Source organism: Scardinius erythrophthalmus (genome assembly GCF_964197995.2).
Source record: "Scardinius erythrophthalmus genome assembly, chromosome: 22".
NCBI lineage: Eukaryota > Metazoa > Chordata > Actinopteri > Cypriniformes > Leuciscidae > Scardinius > Scardinius erythrophthalmus.
In genome coordinates this window covers 17,866,487-17,888,196 of record NC_138242.1, presented here as the reverse complement: position 1 = coordinate 17,888,196, position 21,710 = coordinate 17,866,487, and the positions used below count along the sequence as shown (strand labels likewise).

Here is a 21,710-nt window from a genome sequence, read left to right as displayed (position 1 = left end):
AGGTAAGCTAAAACATACCAACATTTAATTTAAAAGTGAACTATCCCTTTAAGTGCTTTTTCTCTGCAATACAGACACCATATTCCCTGACGATCCTCTAATTACATGCTTTTTAGGCAATACAATGGCTAATCGGCTTGATGCACTGGAGAGGGTCTCAGCCTATACAGCAAATTCTTAGTTCATTTGTGTGAAAGGAAATACAGTATAGGCTGGTTAGAGCAGAAAAGGTCTCACAATGGCCACTATTACAGCCTAATCAACAGAACGAGTTGATGAGTGGCTGCGATTTCAGCACACGCTCAAACAACTGCGAATACTCTGAATGCTTTGCCTCCTGCGGGGTTCTGCAGGCTGTGAGAGAACACAGAGGTTAAATAAGCAATGCTTCCCAACCCTTAAATATTATTGTGTTCATAATGACCACTTTTGGTCAAAAGCTTATTTAGAGTAAGAATGTTTATGATAAAAATCCTTTGTGTTGATTTGATGGTATGGATATGCTCATTTTGTCATTACACGCCATTGTGAAGTAACATAATTGTAACATGCCCATTCATCCATGATTTTGTCTACCATTAGCAAGCATGCCTTCAAAGTGACTTACAAAGTTTACTCTATCACGCTTGGAGTGGAACCACTGGTACAGCTCTACCCTAATCAGCTTTCTCAAAAAAGGCCTGTGATTTTAAAAGCTTAAGGAGAGACAGGCTGCCCCATACTCTGCCTTACACCAAGTGCACATGGGCCAGTTTGGGGATAAAACTTACCTTTCTGAGACTATGCCATTCTGGTATGAGGAAATGTACAGCTTCCTGTTGTCTGTGGGCATCACGTCAATGTAACCACCTGACCCGTTGCTTAATACGCCGGCATGAATTGCAGACCTGCATATACTAGATTTCTGAAAAACAAATGTATAGTCATTAGTGGGACAGCAATCTTTGTGCTTTAAAGGATAATTCACCCAAAAACAAAAATTCTGTCATCATTAACTCACCCTCATGTTGTTCCAAATCTGTATGAATTTCTTTCTTCTGCTGAGCACAAAAGAAGATATTTTGAAGAATGTCGGTAACCAAGCAGTTGATAGGCCCCATTGACTTCCATAATATTTTTTTCCATACTATGGAAGTCAATGGGGCCCTGGGCCTGTTTGGTTACTCATATTCTTCAAAATATCTTCTTTTGTGTTCAGCAGAAGAAATAAATTCATACAGATTTGGAACAACTTGAGGGTGAGTAAATCAAGACAGAATTTTCATTTTTGGGTGAACTATCCCTTTAAATTTGATTTTGAAAAATAAAAAAAGCTTACATCTGAATAAATTCCGGTGCCAATGACTCGAGAAAGGTGGGGATTTTCTTGCTGGCAGTTGCGAGGACAGTAAATCCTTGTTGGAAGACAACACAGGTTGGAAAGTTTTACTTTTTCAAATGAAGTTTCAAATGCTATTGGCAAGTTTTATTTCAAAACTGTTAAATGGGACTTTAGCTTATTCACTGTATCCCCCAGAGTTAGATAAGTCCGTGCGTGCCATAACTCTGTCTGACACACCCACCGCTACCCTAGCTTAGCACAAAGACTGGAGGTAAATGGCTCCAGCTAGCATACTGCTCCCTATAAGTGACAAAATAACGCCAACATTTTCCTATTTACATGTTGTGATTTGTATAGTCACAGCGTGTACAAATAACAAGGTCACATGAGACACAGCCATCTTCTTACCGTATACATACTGGGAACTATATTCTCAGAAGGCGAAGCCCTGTTACTTCTGTGGAGTGATTTGCTCGCAGCACCTGAGAAGCCCCGTGGTGGGGAGCAGAGAGTTCGCTCAGAGTTGGAGCAAATCAATCCACAGAAGTAGCAGTGCTTCACCTTCTGAGAATATAGTTCCCAGTATGTATACGGTTAGAAGATGGCAGTGTCTCATGTGACCTTGTTATTTGTACACACTGTGACTATACAAATCACAACATGTAAATAGGAAAATGTTGGCGTTATTTTGTCTTTTATTGGGAGCAGTATGCTAGCTGGAGCCATTTACCTCCAGTCTTTGTGCAAAGCTAGGCTAGCGGTGGGTGCGTCAGACAGAGTTACGGCACGCACAGAGATGAAAAGGGTATGTATGGACTTATCTAACTCTGGGGGATACGGTGAATAAGCTAAAGTCCCAAAAAGTCGGCGTGTTCCTTTAAGATAAAATAACATTTCAGCTGGAGATTTGGTTCATTACAGATTTTTACCTAGGACAGTGTCTTGCAGGCTTGTGGTAAGGGCACAGCACAGAAACTGTAGTCTCACATGTGATAACTTTTACTGCAACAGAGGAAAGATTGTGAAATTATTAGTAAAGGTACTTTATGTAACCCTTCCAGGGTGATACAAGACCCCCCGTTTCACATTGTGGTCCTGATCACTTATGTCAGGGTTTATTTTGTGATAATAACTGACTGGCTGGTCATTGTTGAGCTTCTTACTCAGCTACTTAGCAAATATTTACACTACTGTTTAAAAGTTTGGGCTGTTTTTAAAATAAATTAATACTTTTATTTAGAAATGGATGCATTGATCGAAAGTGACAGTAAAGACATTTATAAAATAACCAAAGATTTCTATTTCAAATAAATGCTGTTCTTTTGAACTTTGTTTATCAAAGAATCCTGAGAAAAAAAGTATATATCCACAAACATACTAAGCAGCACAACTGTTTAAAATATTGAAAATAATAATATTTATTTTCTTGAGTACCAATTTAGCATATTAAAATGATTTCTGAAGGTCATGTGACAGTGAAGTAATAATGCTGAAAAAAACATAAAAAAAACAAACATTTTAAGACCAAAGCTAACTAATTAACTTCTGAATGCTGCAGCTGACCAATCAAAATTATATACATATTATAAATATATATATATATATATATATATATATATATATATATATATATATATATATATATATATATACAGTAAATGATTTTTTTTTTAACTGAAAAACAAACTTACTTGGCACTTTGGATACTGTGAAGGCATTGGCACTCTGGTACTTCCTGTAACATTTTCATTATGTTAGATGGAGTTGTTTCTAATGTGCATGAAATTCAATCTTGAACAGATTGTTTACCCAAAGGACTGAAGTCCATTTTTGTATGATTTGATGAAGAAGTCTTTCCTGCCCTGTCTTGTGACATCCATCCAGCCTCCATCATTGTCAATGACACCATAATGAATGCCTGCCCGGCAAATACTGGATTGCTGAGGGCGAAGATGTTGTCAGCATGAACTACACAAGACATGGTAAACTGAAAAAAAAATATTTATGCCACACTTACCATGTCATAATACACTGTTCCAATCACTTTTGCCATGCTGTCTAAACAACCAGCAGGACACTCGTACCTTTGCAGAAATTAAAGATAAAATTGCATACAGATATTTAGAATATTTAGGCACATAGATTGTGTAGTCAGGAACTATTATTATTAGTGCCAATAAAATGGCCTAAATGATGTTTTAAGGTTATATATATATATATATATATATATATATATATATATATATATATATATATATATATATATATATATATATATATATATTTAAATGAAATATTTGATCTCACCTATTACATGTGGTGCCTTTACACTGGTCTCTTAGCTTTGTGTCACATGTCACAATCTGTGCTGCACAAAGGAGAAAAGAAACACAGGTGGTTCATTTGTGTTTAGACATGCTGTATAGTTTAGCAGCACTGCAGAAATGCACAGCTCTGTTCCTGCAGTTCTGTAAAAGCAAGCTGTGGAATTCCAGCAGGAGTTCATGGTGGCCAACAGCAGGAGATCTCAGCTTTCAGTCCAAACCCCCTTTCAGCAAAGGAAGCAATTTAAAACCCACAAGTATTCATCGTCCCCAAAGCAAACATACTCAGCAGGGTGATCACCATTATGAGAACAAAAAAACCTCCCTGCTGCACTTGCAATATTAAATATACGTTTGAAAAAAAAAAAGAAAAAAATTCATTGACAGATCCATGCCTGGTGAACATCAAAACAATCTGAGTTAAACAGAAATACTTTTAAGACCCAGCAATTTTTAGGTGCAGACACTTTCAGAATTTTTTTTTTTTTATATAGATGAAACAGAAATAGTTTTTCAAGCACAACTTTTATTTCTGAAAGTGGTTCCCCCATGACTCTAAAAAGTATAATCAGTGAACTACAGCTTACACATCTGCTCTTTGCTCACAACTGCATTTGGGCGTCTGGTAGGACTTGGGGCCCGTAAATGGGGTCCAGGGCTATGAGGGGTCTCAGGTTCTATAGAATTTCTTTCGTCTGTTTCCTCACGTGGGCTTTGTCTATTTGTTACATCACCTGAAAATGAAACAAAGAAATTAGTCTTCCATTTTGCCTAATCATCAAGCATCAAGCACCTAATTAAACAATGTACACCATTCAAAATGTAGGGCCAGTGATTAATAGAAATTTCCAATGTACAGCCTTTATTTGAAAAGTAACAATTTTTTGTAACAATTTAAATGTTAACACATTTTACTGATCCTAAACTTTTGAACAGTAGTGTATGTACTGTATGGGCAAAGTTGGAAGCTACAGTAATATAAGCTCCAAACCTTTATAACAGAGGTTTTCTCTGCAAACTCCTCCATAGCTAGATGGGCAGGCAGAGCAAGGGGTGCCATGTTTATATGGGGCATATCCCCACCAGTTACCTCTACACAGAACAAAACACAGAGAAGGAGAGACAACATTGACAAGCTATCAAAATACAAATGACAGAGAATGAGTACAGTATTTAATAATATATGAAGAATAACGAATAAGTAACTCACTTTGGTGAGTAGTTGCACACAAGATAAACGGCTTTTGCCCAAATCTGGCCCCACACATTCATGTTGTAGCACACATTGATCGCACAGCCAATTCGACTACTAGTTGCCCAAACAAGCTGGAAAAAGTAAGGAAGCAAAACAGTCAATCAATTATATCTGACTATAAGTAATCTGGTTGGTATAATTTAATGACCTTAGGCATTATCTTCAGCACAATGAATTTGTTCTATATTCAGATCTATTTGCATGGGTTACTCTTGTCTATACAATAACCTCAAGCAGTCTGTAGCTTTTATATCCATATGATTTGCTATTTTTTCCCACTATAAATGTTTTGAAACCATAAGATAGCTTTGTGTGAGAAAATTATTGAATTTAGGTTGTCTACTATATAACTGTCCATTCTTCTATTTGGAGTTTAACAGACTAGGATCATGGTTGCTATTAATTGTTATTGTATGGAAATGAGTTGAGTGAAGATTCTTGAAAAAGTGTTAATTACAGATTTTTAAATTTGGGGGAATTTTTACTTTAAATTACACTTTAATTGTTTGGTAGTTTTGGTAGGCTTTAAAGGTCCCGTTCTATGCCCCTTTTCACAAGATGTAAAATAAGTCTCTGATGTCCCCAGAGTGTGTATGTGAAGTTTGAGCTCAAAATACCCAACAGATCATTTTTTACAGCATGTTTAAATTGACATTTTTTGGGGCTCAGAAAAACGAGCCGTTTCAGTGTGTCCCCTTTAAATGCAAATGAGGTGCTGCTGGACGACACAGGGGGCGGAGCTTCATGAGCTCGCGCTCAGTCTGTCAGGAAAAATTCATCTCACGGAATGATGATAATATCAGAAACTCTCAGTAACGGCGTTCATTTCGAGTCGGACAATAATGCCTACAGAGTCAGATTGCTGTATAGAGATGAAACAGGTATGGTTTAGTAGTTTAATTACGGTTATTATAACGTATTTGTCATCTGCTTGTAGGCTATGTATCCATTATTTATTAATAATAGCCTACAAGTCTGCTGTCTGAATGATGATCAAACATGTACTGATGAGTTTAATAAAGTTTATTGTACATCACACAAAAGATGAAGCGTCAGTTTTACTTCAGAAAATCACCGTAAGAGCTGAGTAAACACAGTAGGCTAAGTTATAAGAAGTGTGCAAGTAACGTTAGCCAGTAGAGTTGAGGGAGCATTCCTGTGGGCGGAGGTTAGTCAAGAAACGGTTCTGGTGATGTCACTAATGCAGGATGTAGAGGGGTGTAGTCCAATCGAGCCGTTTTTTGTAGTCAACTTCTGTTAAATAAAATATCTCGCTTGGCATTGAACTTTGAGCTTTATAATTTTACAGATATTATTTATGCTCTAACAGCAACATTACACACTAACTAAAGTTTGAAACATGGAATCGCATGCAACGGGACCTTTAACTGTTTTTTTGTTTTGTTGCCACTTGGCCGCAGTTGTCACACGATGAAGATGATGAGGATGAAGGAGAGTTCAAAAAGGTTTCAATGAACAAAAGGGTCTTTAAATGAAAAGAAGGAGGGGACTTAGGAGGTGGCGAGGCGATGACACAGTGAAGGAGACAGGTGATGATGAGGGTTGGTGCTATTCGGACGACGAGACTCCCGGAGGTGATAATAAAGGGCATCCGACAGCACAGACCCAGAGCCCTGCGACGAAAGCCCATGGTAGAGATGAGGGAGGGAGGAGCCAATGTGGCGTGGAGGCTGACGTCAACTCAGGGACGACCGATGGAGACCGAGCTGATGGATCTCAGGGTGCAGACGGTGAGCCAATGGAGAAGAGTGACATCGCTGGCACAGAAGGCCTAGATGATGCCGCGGCAACGATCATCTGACCTGACCAGGAGCCGGACTGAGGCGATGCCGGTGTGATGGAGGGCCGAGGCGTACACGAAGGGAAAGAGGGCCTTAAAAAGAGCAGCCGTAGGGGTGGAGGAACGGAGCAAAGCGGAAGGTCCGTGGTGGAGAAGGAGTGACGACAGACAAAGGAGGAGCTGGTGGGACGAAGGAACACGGTGGGGCCGTAAGGCCGAGGGTGTCTGGTGGATCCTCGGGTGGGAGGGGCCAAGGTTGAGCCGACAGGTCGACCGAGCGAGACAATCTTGGCATTGCAGGAGATGGCGAAGGGCTGACAACCTCCAGCAGAGGCGGGGCTGGAGGACTGGCTGAGCAGGGCGGTGACGGAGGCAGATGATGGCTAGACGGTTGAAGGTAACAATACATTTTCCATGCAGGTGTTTCTGCTGTCTAGAAACAGCGATGAAGGTTCAGAGGAAACAGGAAGAAAGTTCAAACAGTCCATAGTGCTGTCTAGGAACAGCAATAAAAAATCTGAAATGGGGTGCGATAGGGAGACAATGACAGTCAGACAATGACACTGAAGTCAATGATAGCATCCCTCCAGTTCAGACCAGAGGTGTCTGGGAAGTCTACGGGGTGATGGTAATTTGCCCTGATCCAGAACAGTGACTTCATCTCATCATCAAAGGGGCTGGAGACGGTAAGAAGGCAGAATTGTCCAGTGAAGGTAAAAAAAAATGGCTTTTACAAGCCAGATCTTGCAGCATATTCCATTTGGGTCGTATGTTCTGTCACTCGATGAAGTTGATGAGGATGAAGGAGAGTTCAAAAAGGTTTCAATGAACAAAAGGGTATTTTTTAATGAAGGTAATCCATGAAGAGAAAGGCAACGTAACAGTGTGTGTAACACGCACACACAAACAACAACCATCAAGACAACCGGAGATGACGAGCAGGTGTGATGATCTGATGAGTGTCCATGAGAACTGATGAGAAAACTCAAAGGAACACATGTGACTGATGAAAACAAACTGAAAGTCCATGAAAGTGAAACTAAAGGTGAATGAGTCCAGATAACTGTGACAGCGGCTCAGCTAAACTTGTGATGTTCTTCAAGGTTCTATCTTAAAATCTCTTTAGTTTTAATATCACTTCAAAATTCACAGTTACTACAACTGCCTTATAACATCTAAGAATCACCGTCAAAGAGGCACACAGATATTGGCACTCATGTTCACTGGTTGCAGACAGAAACGCTTTAACCCTCTGGAGTCTGAGCTGTTTTCTGGGCACTGGAGGTGTTCTGACATGCTCTGACATTTGTGCTTTTTTCAGTTATTTATAAACATGTTAATGGCAAAGGTGTAAATTCACTCTATATAGCACAAACAGGGCTACCAAAATATCTGATCAACATGCATGTATATGTTTGAATTTTTAAGAGAATAATGTTTATGCGTGGTTATTGGAAAAAATAAAAATGAAAGTTGCAGAAATAAGGCCACAAAACACATACTAAATATGTGGCAATAAGACTTTTGACTAAAGGATATCATCGCCTATAGTTTTTTCTTCAAAATTATGTGAAAATAGTCTTGCTTTATCGTTCACATAAAACCATACATTGATTTAAATTGATGTAAAACAGGTTTTGCTTGGAAAGCCAATATGCGAGGGGGGCGTGAACGAGGAGTGGTTTTCACCTGAATTACCACCCACTCTGCATAATGATGAGCCATTCACACAGGTGTGACAACTGACTGAGCCACAATGCAAGGACCATTTAAGATTTTGCTTACATCTATCTTGTAAATATGTTTTGCTATTTTATTAAAAAGGTTACAATTACAACAATAATTACAATTTCAACAATATTTCAAGTGTACTCTTTCTTTGTAAAAAAAAGATTATAGGCCTACATTTTATCTGTATTCATTACTTTGAATATAGCCAACATTGGAACAGCTAACATCTTAGTTGATGACTTTATTTTTGACAAAAATAGTAGGCTATTTTATATATAGAAATTGCTAAACAAAAGCTTATTTGACGAGGCAGTATATTCTACAGTAAAAACTGTACCCAAATCTACTAAACAAAATGTTGTCTTTCATATTTCACCTGACTGTAACATTGTTTTCATGAAATACGCTTACACACGCTTAAAATGATGATAATTAAGTGTAAAGATAGGTATTACTGAAAATATTTGGTGTTTGGGGTGAGGATTGGGGTTGATCCATTTATAAAGTAGCTGTTTTTTCTTTATTTTTTCTGATGTGCACAAATAAGCGACAGGTATCATAAGATTTTCTTCTCCATGTTCCTTTTTTTCTATTCTTTTATTCGTTCATGCATGTAATAATGAATGAATGAATGAATGAATGAATGAATGAATGAATGAATGACTTTATGTATGACTTGTGCAATAAATAAAAAAAATAAAATAAAAAAAAAACGATAGGCTATTGACTCGCGATCTTCGCAGTAGGCTTGTGAACGCACCGGAGAAACGCGCATTTATTAGGCTACATAGTTTTTTTGTTTTGGATGGTTTTGTTTAGAACCAGCTGTAAATGTAAATATATTTCACATTTTTTAGACATGTGAGGCGAGTAGGCTACGGTCTGGTTGATGATCTCCAGTTCAAGCACCTTATGTTGTGATTGCTAGCCTTTACTTTAAATCCAGGAATTTTGTTAATGAAAAAATTATTAAAATTAAGATACAATTGATACAAAACGAAATTCGTTTTAAAGAAAGGATTTGTAATTTATGTTTTGAGGTATCTGTGAATGTTTGAAAGTCAACTGTCACGTAATATTGTTTTTTGCCAGCTGTGGTAAACAGCGCGCATCTATGCCTTCATTCATTCATAAACAGAAACCCGAGAAGGAAAAACTTACTATTATTCCTCAGCTCGTATTCCTCGTATTCGTCATTATTCCTCACAGCGCTGCGTTGTAAACAAGTAATGTTCTGAATAAACTGGTGTTTTGGTTTTCTTGTGCTGATGATAGGGGCGTTCACAGGATTGCGTGGATTACCTCAGCCATTTGCGTTTGAATAGCACGCGCTCTCCGTGGGCGGAGTCACATTACATTTGAATGAGCTTTAATTAGCTCGACTGGAATCGCTCTCTTTTAATACAGATTTCACAAGATGAGAATATTTGTTTTTTATATAAATTACTTCATTAAAAAGAAGAGAATTCAAGCTTCATGCCTGTGTGTCTGAATGCCTGTTTGACTGAGTATTCGCTAAGCTACAGTTCATTTTCGGACGCGTTTCAGAATGGACTACACGGACACAGAGAAGGCAGAACTTGCTTCGTGTTTATTTTTCTTTATTTGGCCAAAAGCACAACACTTTGTTTTTATTGTGAGTATACACAAAAATAATACACATTTAACAGAATCGATTGATGTATGAAACTTGTTTTGTAAAATCAAAGTCAAAAGAGAATTTCGGGTCTCAATCAACTCATAAGGAAAAAAATCGAGCAGATCACGCCGGCGTGATCTCAGACCCCTGAGGGTTAATGCCCTCCTGTCTGGTGTTCTCCAAAAGCTCTGGTTAAACTCCAAACTATTTAAAAAGGCTGCAGCTGAAGTGTTGACAACCAGAATGAGAGCACATATTACATTGGTATTAAAATTCCTTCACTGCCTTCTCAAAAATTTCAGAATTGTTTTCAGATCTGTCAAATACATCAATGGGTCTGCACCTAATTGCCCACATGATATGCTTATGAGGTATGTTCTAGTCATTATATCTACCTGAGTGTAGTGGGTACAGACTGGACCACTGCACCTAAAAGGACAGTGAGGGTTACATTCCTGGGGGTATGGGAACGAGTAGTCTTTGACCTCATCATACCAGGCTTGTACATGAGAAGTAGGTGGACGATACCTGGGGTGAACATTAAAAAAGCATAATTAATAATAACTTAAAATTCATGCTTTGTCTAATGCAGAATAAAACCACCAAAACATAGTCATGCATAGCCAGGTCTTAGACAAAACATCATATGGGTTGGTTGTCCACAATGTACTCTAGCAAAGAACTGTCCACGTAGACAGGAAGATTGTCAGACTGACGTGTACACTACCATTCAAGAGTTTGGGAAAGATTTTCCCCAAAGTTTTTTTTGTTGTTGTAAATTTTTAAAGGGTTTTTAATAGAGTAGTTTAGATATCACAATGTGTTGACTATTAAGCTCACATGGCTATAAAGCAACAAAGCACAATCAGACCTTCCCCAGTGCACTCCCAGGTTCTGACCAATCTGAGGCAGCAGACCAGTTGGGCCATGTTCCCACAGGCAGGTCTCTGCCCATTCCTCAGCGCTCCGCTCCAGTTCAGTGTCCCACACCTAAAAGAAATGCAGAGACAGGGCTGAGATTCAGACAAAATTGGTGGCAAGCAGAGCATTACAGAAACAAATCCCTAATATTTTGCATGCGTAGTTGTAATTATGACCTGGTTATAAGGTTGTTAACATAAAAAAAAATGGTATAATACTACTAAAGTCAATGGCTGTTTTAGTCAGTATGACATTCAGTATGATAGTTTGTATAGATTCAGTTGACTTTAGCTGGCCTTCAATACAATGAGTGCATGCAGGCTGTACTAAGAACCAGGTTTCTCTCTGGTCCACTTCTTGGTTTATTTTTCTTGTGCACTGATTCAAAAGGCACAATTTTTTGGATACAGACGTGGCTCTCAAAGTGTGGGGCGCGCCTGACTGGGGGTTAAGGCACACAGGTACTGCAGGGGATTTAAACGGGGGGCATGACCAAAAAAAGTTTGAGAACCACTGGACTACAGTAATGTTCTCCATATGCCTTTGTCTTATGTATTTCCTGCTCTGTTCCTAGATTTGGTTACACGCTACACCGTTCAAGATCACTCACCAATCTAAGCATTTTTATGTCTATCTGACCCACATGGAAAAGCAAAACAGCACTTTCACCTTGAATGGAAAGCCTACAAAACTCAAGGTTGGAGAGAAATCTGAGCCAGTATTGAGGCGGGGGTGACCGGGGAGTTATCTGCCCCGTCACTGCCCATTCATGTTACACTTTTTCCCTAGGAAGTCCCAAAGCACAGTCCAGTGGTAAATCTGGCCCAAAAAGGTCCCCCAAAATAGCTGAAACAATTGCCTGAGACATTAATCCTTAAAGTGAGCACCTGCCAACAGGATGTCAGCTTGGTTTGCTAAGCCACCCATCAAAGTGGGCCTTTATACTGTAGAGTTAAAGGTATATTCGGCATTTAATACAAGAAGCTGTAAAGTTGTTCTTTTCATTTAAGTTTTAGGCATTACATTGTCATGATAACAAAGTTGTAAAAACATCTAGCACCTTTTATGCAAAAAATGCAGTACCTGTAAAGTTACTTATAGTCAGTAGAATGTCTGTTGGGGAAAAATCTAAATAAAGTGTTAGCAGATATTAAGCAGACTAGTCTACTAATAATCTAATGACTGGTAGTTGACATGTAGTTGCATAGTTAGAAGAATGTCTAAAGTGAAGTATCAAAATAAAGCGTTAACTTAAAAACCTTTTTTGGGTTAAAAATTATCCAAAATAAATTTGTGAACAAGTACATAACCAGCCAGTGTTCAAAACTATCTGCTTGCCTTAGCTCGATTCAAAACGGTAAGCTTGTAATAATGTTTTTAATTCCAGTGGTACTGGTGGATTTCCGTGGGAAATTCGAGCATGTCTTTGCGTCATTACGTCACGCCTGTACACATAAAGAATGTGTCCCGGCTAGTAGGCTATATTGCATGAGAGGATGAAGGAGGTGGAGATTTATAGAATTTTCTCACAGCACTTGATATAATTAACCTTATCAATTTGATGGCGGATCCAGAAAGGTTCAAACGACAATCACCAGTGACAACTGGAGATTCACCCGTTGTAAAATGCAAAAGACTTTTGAAAGGTGGCGTGAACTCCGTGTTTTCAAGCGGTTCAATACGGACGCAGAGACAACTTTTTTTCTGCTGGACTGGTAAGACATAAGCAAACGTTAGATTTAATCAGCGTGATTTACTGCAATGCTTTTTTTCCCTTAGTTGGTCAGAACAAAAGTGGATGTTACTTGTTCAGACGACATTTTCCGGTGAAAATTCTGTTGGTTATACTTCCAAAAAGTAGAATCTGTGATTCCGAATGACAGTATCCACACCGGCGCAGTGACTGACAGCCGCACATTCTCCTCAAAACATTGGATTCATCCGCGCTGTGCCGTGTCGAGGCACAACCCACGTAAAGTTGATAATTCCGCAAATAACTGCAATTGCAGATTTCGAACAGAGATGGCGACAAAGAGGAAAAACTACGGACTGCATCTTTAAGTAATAAGATACATTTTTGGCATTTAAGCAATGTTTTCACATAAAAAAAAAATTAACACACATTTTGTTTTTGTCATGTGTTTAAGTAGACCTACCAGTAACACTTTGATTTTAAGGTGACATAGTTACATTACATGTAGTTACTATAGTAATAACAGTAAATTATGCATTATTACAAGTAACTAACCCTAAACCAAATCCTTAACCCTATAGTAAGTACATGTAGTTAATTGATATTACTCTGATTCTGTTTACACAGCGTTCTTGGTATGGGAGGCCCCAAAGAATCTGACCGCACTTAGACAGTTCCAATAAAGGAAAACACATCCCATCAGTGCAGACAATCACACTCTTTCACACACCATTGTTTACATCATTTGACACCTCATCAGCTGCACGTTTTTTATCGAAAAAACTGAAAATGAAAAATGTCCAATGTCCCTCAGGAGCTCAGTTTTTTTCTGTTGAGTGGCAAAAAGAGCCTCAGTGAAAGTATTAAATGAGAAACGTAGAGTAAATGTAGCCGCTGTGCAGCGTGTGGGAATAAGAGTGGGTTCCTGTTGAAATGTTGGTCTGTTGATTGTTGGATTTCCCTGCTGCAGTCTAGAATTCTGCTGTTTTGCCTAGAATTCAGAATCGGTTATTATAAGAGGCTGTGGAGGGCTGGAGCCGCGCATCATCACATTCCATGTCTCCACATCCATCACACCTTTCCTATTACTCTCACTCTGCTGAGCTGCCCAAACTCCACTCCCAACACCCTGTTAACAATCTCTCAAACCGCTGCCCGTCTTTCTGAAAAGCTGCAATATAAATGCGCTCTTACTGCTCAAGACTGCTCATGCTGCATGCACCTATTTATTTATTGATTCATTTTCTGAAGTAAAGGTCTAAGCTGGGTTAGTCTCATGGTCCTGTTTTCTTTAGCATGCAAGGAAATCCAGCTTCAAATTCTGTCCTAATTTTGGTTTGGTTCTTCTACACTACTGGTCAAAAGTTTGAAATCATAATTTTTTAAAAATCTTTTTGAAAGTAGTCTCTTGATCTCACCAAGGCTGCATTTATTTAAAAAAAATTATAAAAAATATATAATCAAATTGTAAACCAGCAATAGTGTCAAATATTATTACAATTTAAAATAACTGTTTTATAACTGGCAATAATTAAAAATTTACTTTATTCCTGTAATAGCAAAGCTGCATTTTCAGCATCATTACTCCAGTCTTTATTGTCATATGATCCTTCAGGAATCATTCTAAGATCATTTCTTATTATTATCAACGTTGAATAAACAGTTTTTGCTTCTTAATATTTTATTTTATTTTATTTTATTTTTGTGGAAATCATGATACACTGCCATTCAAAAGGTTGGGGTTATTAAGATTTTTTTTTTTTTTTTTTTTTTTTTACTTTTATCCAGCAAAAGCACATTAAATTGATTAAAAAAAAACTTTTGATTAACTTTTTATTCATCAAAGAATCCTGGAGAGGAAAAATATTAAGCAGCACAAGTGTTTTCAACATTGATAATAATAATAAATGTTTCTTGGGCACCAACTCATCATATTAGAATGATTTCTGAAGGATCGGGTGACACTGAAGACTAATGATGTTGAAAATTCAGCTTTGCCATCACAGGAATAAATTACATTTTTAAACATATTACAATGGAAAACAGAGTTAATTTAAATTATAATATTTCACATTATTACTGTATTTTTTTAACAAATGAATGCAGCCTTGGTGAGTATGAGAGATGACTTTCATAAATATATTTGAAAAAATTTGAATTTTCTGACCAGTAGTGTAAAACAGCAAATTTAGACACACCTTGGATAGTTTCTCCAAACAAAAAATGCTGTCATGTTGTTCCAAACACGTTTTTTTCTTTCTACTGGGGAACACAAAAGGAGATATTTTGAAGAACATGCCAACAACATGAGGGTGTAAATGATGCCAAAATGTTAGTTTTTGAATGAACTACGACTCTTTCTTTAATACCTCAAGGGAGTTGTAATGTTTTGTGCTAAGCCAGCCTGAAGAAGCATGAGGAAACACTGCTTCTGAAACAATATTTAACTGCATTTGTTTTACAACACTTAAGATACTGACATTCTGCTGGTTTATATCCAGTCATGCTGCTGGTTTATATGAGTCAACATTCTGATGAAGGGTTATTTGTCAGTTTCACAGACAGACTGGAAGAACAATGGGAATAATAATTTATCTTCGATCTCGACAATGATCCTTCAGACAGAACAAAATATATGTGCTTTACATGCAGACTAAAGAAAGTTTGTTAGTTAGTGTCTGCAAGTATGGGGTCCTCTAGTCTAATACAGCTCACTGAAAACGGAAGTGCTCGAGCAAAGACATCAAAAACTTATAAGTTACTAGTTTAGACAAAGCAATAAGCTCAGTGAAGCTGTACTAATGTTTCAATGTTCTTATTTTGTTACCTTATTTCTATTCTGCAATGACACCAATTGTCTGTAAATTGTTTTTTTTTTTGTAAAAAAAACTGGTTAAAATGACAGGCATAGGGAAAACAGAACCTAAACACAAAGAATCAATTATGATTTAACAGATACATCTCTCAATCATCATTGTATTGATTTGCATTATGCACCCTACAATAAAACTTTAGTGCTTTGATCATAAAAAATAACATTTGAATATCATATTAATAAAATATATTATTGGAAGATATAGCGACAACTGATATATTTATATGCATTGTATGTACTGTAGTTTTAAGTAGTTTGCTGTTTCCAAAAGCTCATTGATTTAAATTACAAGCTATCAGAATTTCATATTACTTTTTGGCAGTGTTGTAAAGTATTTGAGTAAATGTAATTAGTTACTGTACTTAAGTATCGTTTTGGCTACTTTGTAGTTTTACTGAGTATCAAAGATATTAGCAATTTTTAATTTTTACATTTTTGAATAAGTATATGTACTCTTTACTCCAATACATTTGTGATAAGTATTGAGTAATGAAATTACTTGTTACATTTTCCATGATACCTAACTTTCTCTGCAGCAGTTTATTTCTGCTATAAAGAAGCAATATCGCCGTCTATAGGGCATTGAAGGTACTATATCTTGTGTGTTTTGCCCTTTCTCACCCAAACTTGTCAACAAGGCTACTTTACATGAATTTGAATGCATTTGCAGGTTGTTGTGAATCGCAGGTGTTTGATTTATGAGATGAGGTTATGACTGCAGTTGGTGATGAGCTGGTCCAGTGCAAGTACACTTTGACTAATTGTACTATTATATTATATTATATTATTTATCTGTTATACTGAAGAGACCTTTTTGAAGGATATTGGTTTACTTATATCCTTGTTGAGCACTTGAGATTAATTCAGTGTTAAGTGTTGTAGATGTTTAAGAGGCTGTTGTGTTGACCTTGATTTATTGCAATTTTGAGGTGTTCAGTTTATGATTTCTCTCTTTACAAATCATGTTTCTTATTTTCACTGGTGTGTCACTTAGGTGTTGAGCACTAGTGGATATTAGAGCCTACATTCACTACAAGTAAAATACTCAAGTACTGTTAAAATCAGATACTCTAAGGCCTGGTTTCAGAGACATGGCTTAGATTAAGCTAGGATTAGGCCTTAGTTCATTTAGGATATTTAAGTAGCTTTTATAAATGTGCCTTAGAAAAAACACATTACTGGTGTGAATCTTTAGACAAAACTTTGGCACTGATATATTTTAAAATATGTCAGTGCAAGTTGCTTTCAGTTAAAACAGCTCAAACGTGCATTTTAGACAGGGACTAGGCTTAAGCGATGTCTGTAAGACTACACAAGTGGTATTGGAATTGGTGACTTGTAACATGTAATGGAGTCATTACATTTTCGCTGTAAGGTATCTGAACTTTTACTCAAGTATGGTTTACAGGTAACTCTTTACACCTCTGCTTTTGGCCATATATAATTAAAAATGGCATGTTTTTACTCAGTTTGGGCCTCTGAATATTTTCTCCCTCCTTGAGTTTGAGCTCCATATTCTCACTATATCAAATACACTGTATATTATACAATAGGAGATAAAAGCATGATATACTGTATAAATTACGATACAAAACATTAAACACATATGCAGACTTTTTAAAAGCTTTTCTTTTATATTTGTCTAAAGGTTCACAAAACTGTTTCATTAAAAAGTAAATTTTTTTCAGACTATTATTTCATATATCAGGCTTAACAGGGTTAAGCAGCTTTTTCAAGGCTTTTCTAAAAAAAGCAGGCATATGGAGACTATTTTCCAATCACAATATACAGGCTACACTGTGCATCTTAATCTTAAATGTAAGTCATTATGACTGCTTATTAAATCTACAGCTTGCTCGTCACATATAATAAAAAGGGAATTTCATGTTGCTGTATATCACAAGATAATAAATTCTCAAACACTTTTGTGATATGTTGAATAGGCTACAGAAAATATTTTTTGCAAATTGACTAAGTCATGAAGAACCTGTGAATTTGAAATTATAGTAGATTATAGGTAACAGCTGACTGCAAAACAAATGAATGCAAAATAGATTGCAAAGTTCTATGTGTACACTTACCACTAAACTAAAGAAGTTGAGTGGATAATTGTTCCTAATACATGTAATTAAAGAGACGTTTTACCATGTATTCCATATTTGAAGCTGGTGGGTAGACCTGCCCTCGAAGTTTATTGTGAAGGTCCAGGATAGCCTGCATGTCACTGGCAGTGATGGCCCTCTTGCCTCGCTGTCTCTCCACCATCCTGTCTCCATCATCATCTTCCAGGTACTTATCCAAGAGAATGCCAAGATCTGTGGCATTAAACAACACCATAGCAAACACACTCTGGGTCACCAGCAGAAGAGAAATCCCACTCAGTAATGCAGAGGTTAAGTGACCCATGGTGGATGAGTTCCGATGATGACGTGATGATGACGTCTGAGGGTCTTCAGGTAACTATTGAGAAGAGGAAGATCGTTCAGGCAATAAAGCTGAGAAATAAAACAGGTATAAAAAAGAGAAAGAGATGGGCAAGGGCTTCTGAAAATTTAACCGAGCTCTTGTTCACATATTCAACATCATTCTGCCGAATAATGTTTTACGGAGTGTACAAAGAACACACTTTCTTAAGTTTAAAAACTATCAAAGTAAAGTCTAATAAACAAACTTAATTTCAAAGAACTGAATCAATTCAGAACTTATTTTACATAACTATGTAATTACGCTCAATACGCTGTCACATTGTCCCTGACATTTTGCTGTTCCAGTAAAACTGCATATTGCTGTTTTTAAGTTTCTTTCAGTTATGTTTTATTTGAAGGAAGTTGTTTTTGTATGTATACGTTCAGTTTGTTGCAGCCACGATTCAGCTTATTAAAGTTTAACTCAAACCTAAATATTTTACTCTTGGCTGCAAACGTTTTTCGTATGTTCAGTAAAAGTTATAAACATATTTCCACAACGTTTTATTTATAACATTTCTGATATTCGGCTTAAAAGCAACTTTTCGGCGAGTTGTTGATTCGATCGATCGTGAACGAACGAATGATTCAGATCGGATCTTTGAACCGGTTCTGAGTCATTAAAAAGATTCGACTAAAAAGAACTGTTCACGAATATAGCCTAACTTACCTCTATGAAAAAATGTCAAACGGAAAGCAACGGAACTTAAAAAAAGGTTTAAAACTATTTTTTAAAACGCAACGCGCCTACACTAACGATTAAAATAGCAAGATAATGCAAAAACGCGCGTTATAAGATGTATAGGCTACAAACGATGACAAACACAAAACATTATTAAGGCTTTGCAAAATATTAAAGAATAAAATATTTTGCTGCTGGATAAAATCAAATAAGTAGGTATTATGTATTTATAGTCTTTGATAGGATTTGACACTGTCAGAGAACAATAATAAAGCAATCATTACTTTGAACCAAGTGTTTTCGAGAAAACAACATTTTAATGCTGATTACCTGTGCTACTGTATCCACCGAATTAACGATCACTCAGCTTTTCTGCAGACTTGCTGTAAGTTTCAGCAGGCTACTGAGAACTTGTCTTGTGACAGTAGTGCTTTGCGAATGCCATAGATCCCAAAGCATCTGTAAGCATGCTCATAAATGCAATTTAACGATCATAAATGTGCCGAGGAAACTCGGTTCCCATATGTGAGACAGACTGCAACATCTCTTTAAATCCAAACTCAACTTCTTTGACAGAATCGTATTTCTTTGCAAACCACGCCTCCCGTTTCAGTCGACCCACCCGTTAAACATGGATTCAAGTGAATAGGCTATATTTTCAAACTGTGTAAACACATTATTGTGCGCGTTTGTGTGGGAGATGCTAATGCAAAATGAATCATCAATATGCACCTTATCCACTGACTTAAGCATGCATCAACTTTCAGTGGCATGAAGTTAGCAAGGGCTAGAAAAATTCCTGACCATGTTGACATGATGGCATCATTTGTATCAGATCTGTTACGAAACATCCCAAAATTACTTGTTGTATTGAAGTCTAGATGCCATTTGGGTTCAAACTCATTGTTTGTGGAAGATCATTCCAGGGATCATCTGTAGTATAGTTTTCAGCAGGTGCCCACCATAGCCTGGAATGGTACCTGGGTTTAGGAACCTGGAAAGAAATGGTTTTCTGCTGCCGTCTAATGTACTTTACTTCAATGTTCATTGTGTGTTCAGAGATGTTCTTCAGCACAGCACTGTTGTAACATGTGGCTATTTCACACACTGCGGCCTTTCTGTCGGATTGCACCAGCCTGGTCATTCTACTCTCATCTCTCTCATTAATACAGCATCCCCCCACAAAAATACCACTTGTTATTTTGTGTCTGCACTGTCCTCTATCTATAGAGTCTGATGTGCATGAAAATCCCAGAAGATCAGCAGTTTATACTCAAACTATGTGGCACTATAAATCATTCAGTATCAGTCATCACATTTCTTCCCCATTTGGACTTTGACTTGGCCAAAACATGAGCCTGATGGACTTGTTCTCAAGCCACTTCTTGGTTGTCTTTGCAGTTTGGGCATCTGATAATTTCTCTTTTGATAAAAACGTTTCATTTGTGGGAAGCAAGCCATTCTGCAATATTCTCCTGTACACCAAAGCATTAAATGACTTTTCACAGTAAAGTATAGCTCACCAATACGAGCACTTAAAAAGGCTCCCGAGACACGATGACTCCTCTTCCTCAATGCACCATGGTAGAGATGCATTTGTTATATTTCTCGCCAGATTTTCGAAGACAGCGCTCTGGAGCATCACCATGTAACTCGTGTTTCATTATGATTCATCATTTCACACACAACTTGCCATGTCCTGCCAAAAAATGAATTCTGTCTTTGATGTTTTTCTGAGACAGCAATGACTTTTTATCATTTGCTTAATTTTGCTAATTTCCTGACCTAATTTGTGGTTAAGACAATTGAACACAATTGAGTGGGTAACACTTTACAATAAGGTTAATTAGTTAACATTAGTTAACTACCCATGAACTAAGCATGAACAATACTTCTACAGCATTAATTAATCTAGTTAATATTAATTTAAACATTTACTGATACATTATTAAAATCAAAGGTTGTATTTGTCAAGTAAGGGTTGATGTATGAAATGGATTATTTCATTTCATACATTCATACTCCGCTTTGCGTCGGGGTCCTGATCAGCCTGAAGGGGTTGTATTCGCTATAACAACCGCCTCGCTCTACATTATCCCGCTTATTACATGGCTACCTATCAAATAAATCAATAATTTGACACAAAATATTGATTTAAAAAGGAGTTTATTGATTTAAAAACGATTGTACTGCTTCCGTTAAATAAAATAGTCCATTCCGTCTCTACGGTTAGAATCCTGCGTCCATAGCAACGCTCTGTTTTTCATGGCAACGGTGTGTTATACTTAGCAGCAGTCTGTTATCAAGAATTAACAGACCACATTCTACACTAGAATTCAACCAAGCCATAACATTAGTTAATGTGAACAGCTGGATTTTTATTAACTAACATTTTATTTATTAACTCATTGTTAGTTCATGTTAGTGAATAAATTAATGTTAACTAATGAACCTTATTGTAAAGTTACCGTGTTTGGTGTTCAGGATTTTGGGCTTGTCCCTTTTTTATTATTAAATGTCATTAATCAAACAAGCAAATTTGTGACACTGAGCATGCTAACTCTTTTGCACAAAAGTTTTCTTGCTTCCAGTGAGATTATGAAATTATGCTGAATAGCACGATCATCGGGTCTTGAATAAACTTGCGCCTTTCCCTTTCATTTTACTTGCATTTAATTTAGACTGTCGGATCCCACTGCATCTAAAAATAAACAAGAAATATAATTAACTGCTACATACAAAGTTTCCATACAAAATCATTAAATGACCTTCATTATTTTTGACCTAACCAACACTGCCATTTATATTTAGATATTTGGTAAATGAACTTGCCAGAATATGAATTTTCCCCATTTGCTATATTTGCAGCTCATCTTGTATTTATCTTAATGCAAATCATCCCTCATGTGTATACATTTGAACTCAATCCAGTTTTATTGCTGACTCTCAAAATTTATATTTAGCCTCACTGTCCCGTGCAAACCAGAAGCTGTGATTTTTGGA

General features: G+C 37.0%; 1 protein-coding gene across 1 annotated transcript; it reads right to left on the bottom strand.

Annotated features, from left to right (window-relative positions):
• Positions 1-302: 302 nt before the first annotated feature.
• crispld1a (cysteine-rich secretory protein LCCL domain containing 1a) lies at positions 303-17,966 on the bottom strand (the record flags this gene model as incomplete). The annotated part of the gene is made up of 14 exons (XM_081352768.1): positions 303-354; positions 771-904; positions 1,319-1,394; positions 2,251-2,323; positions 3,013-3,056; positions 3,131-3,261; positions 3,339-3,405; positions 3,629-3,689; positions 4,233-4,379; positions 4,637-4,737; positions 4,856-4,971; positions 10,467-10,599; positions 10,943-11,061; positions 17,706-17,966. The coding sequence occupies 14 exons, from the start codon at positions 17,964-17,966 to the stop codon at positions 303-305; spliced, it is 1,515 nt and encodes a 504-aa protein (XP_081208894.1).
• Between the last annotated feature and the right edge of the window lie 3,744 nt (positions 17,967-21,710).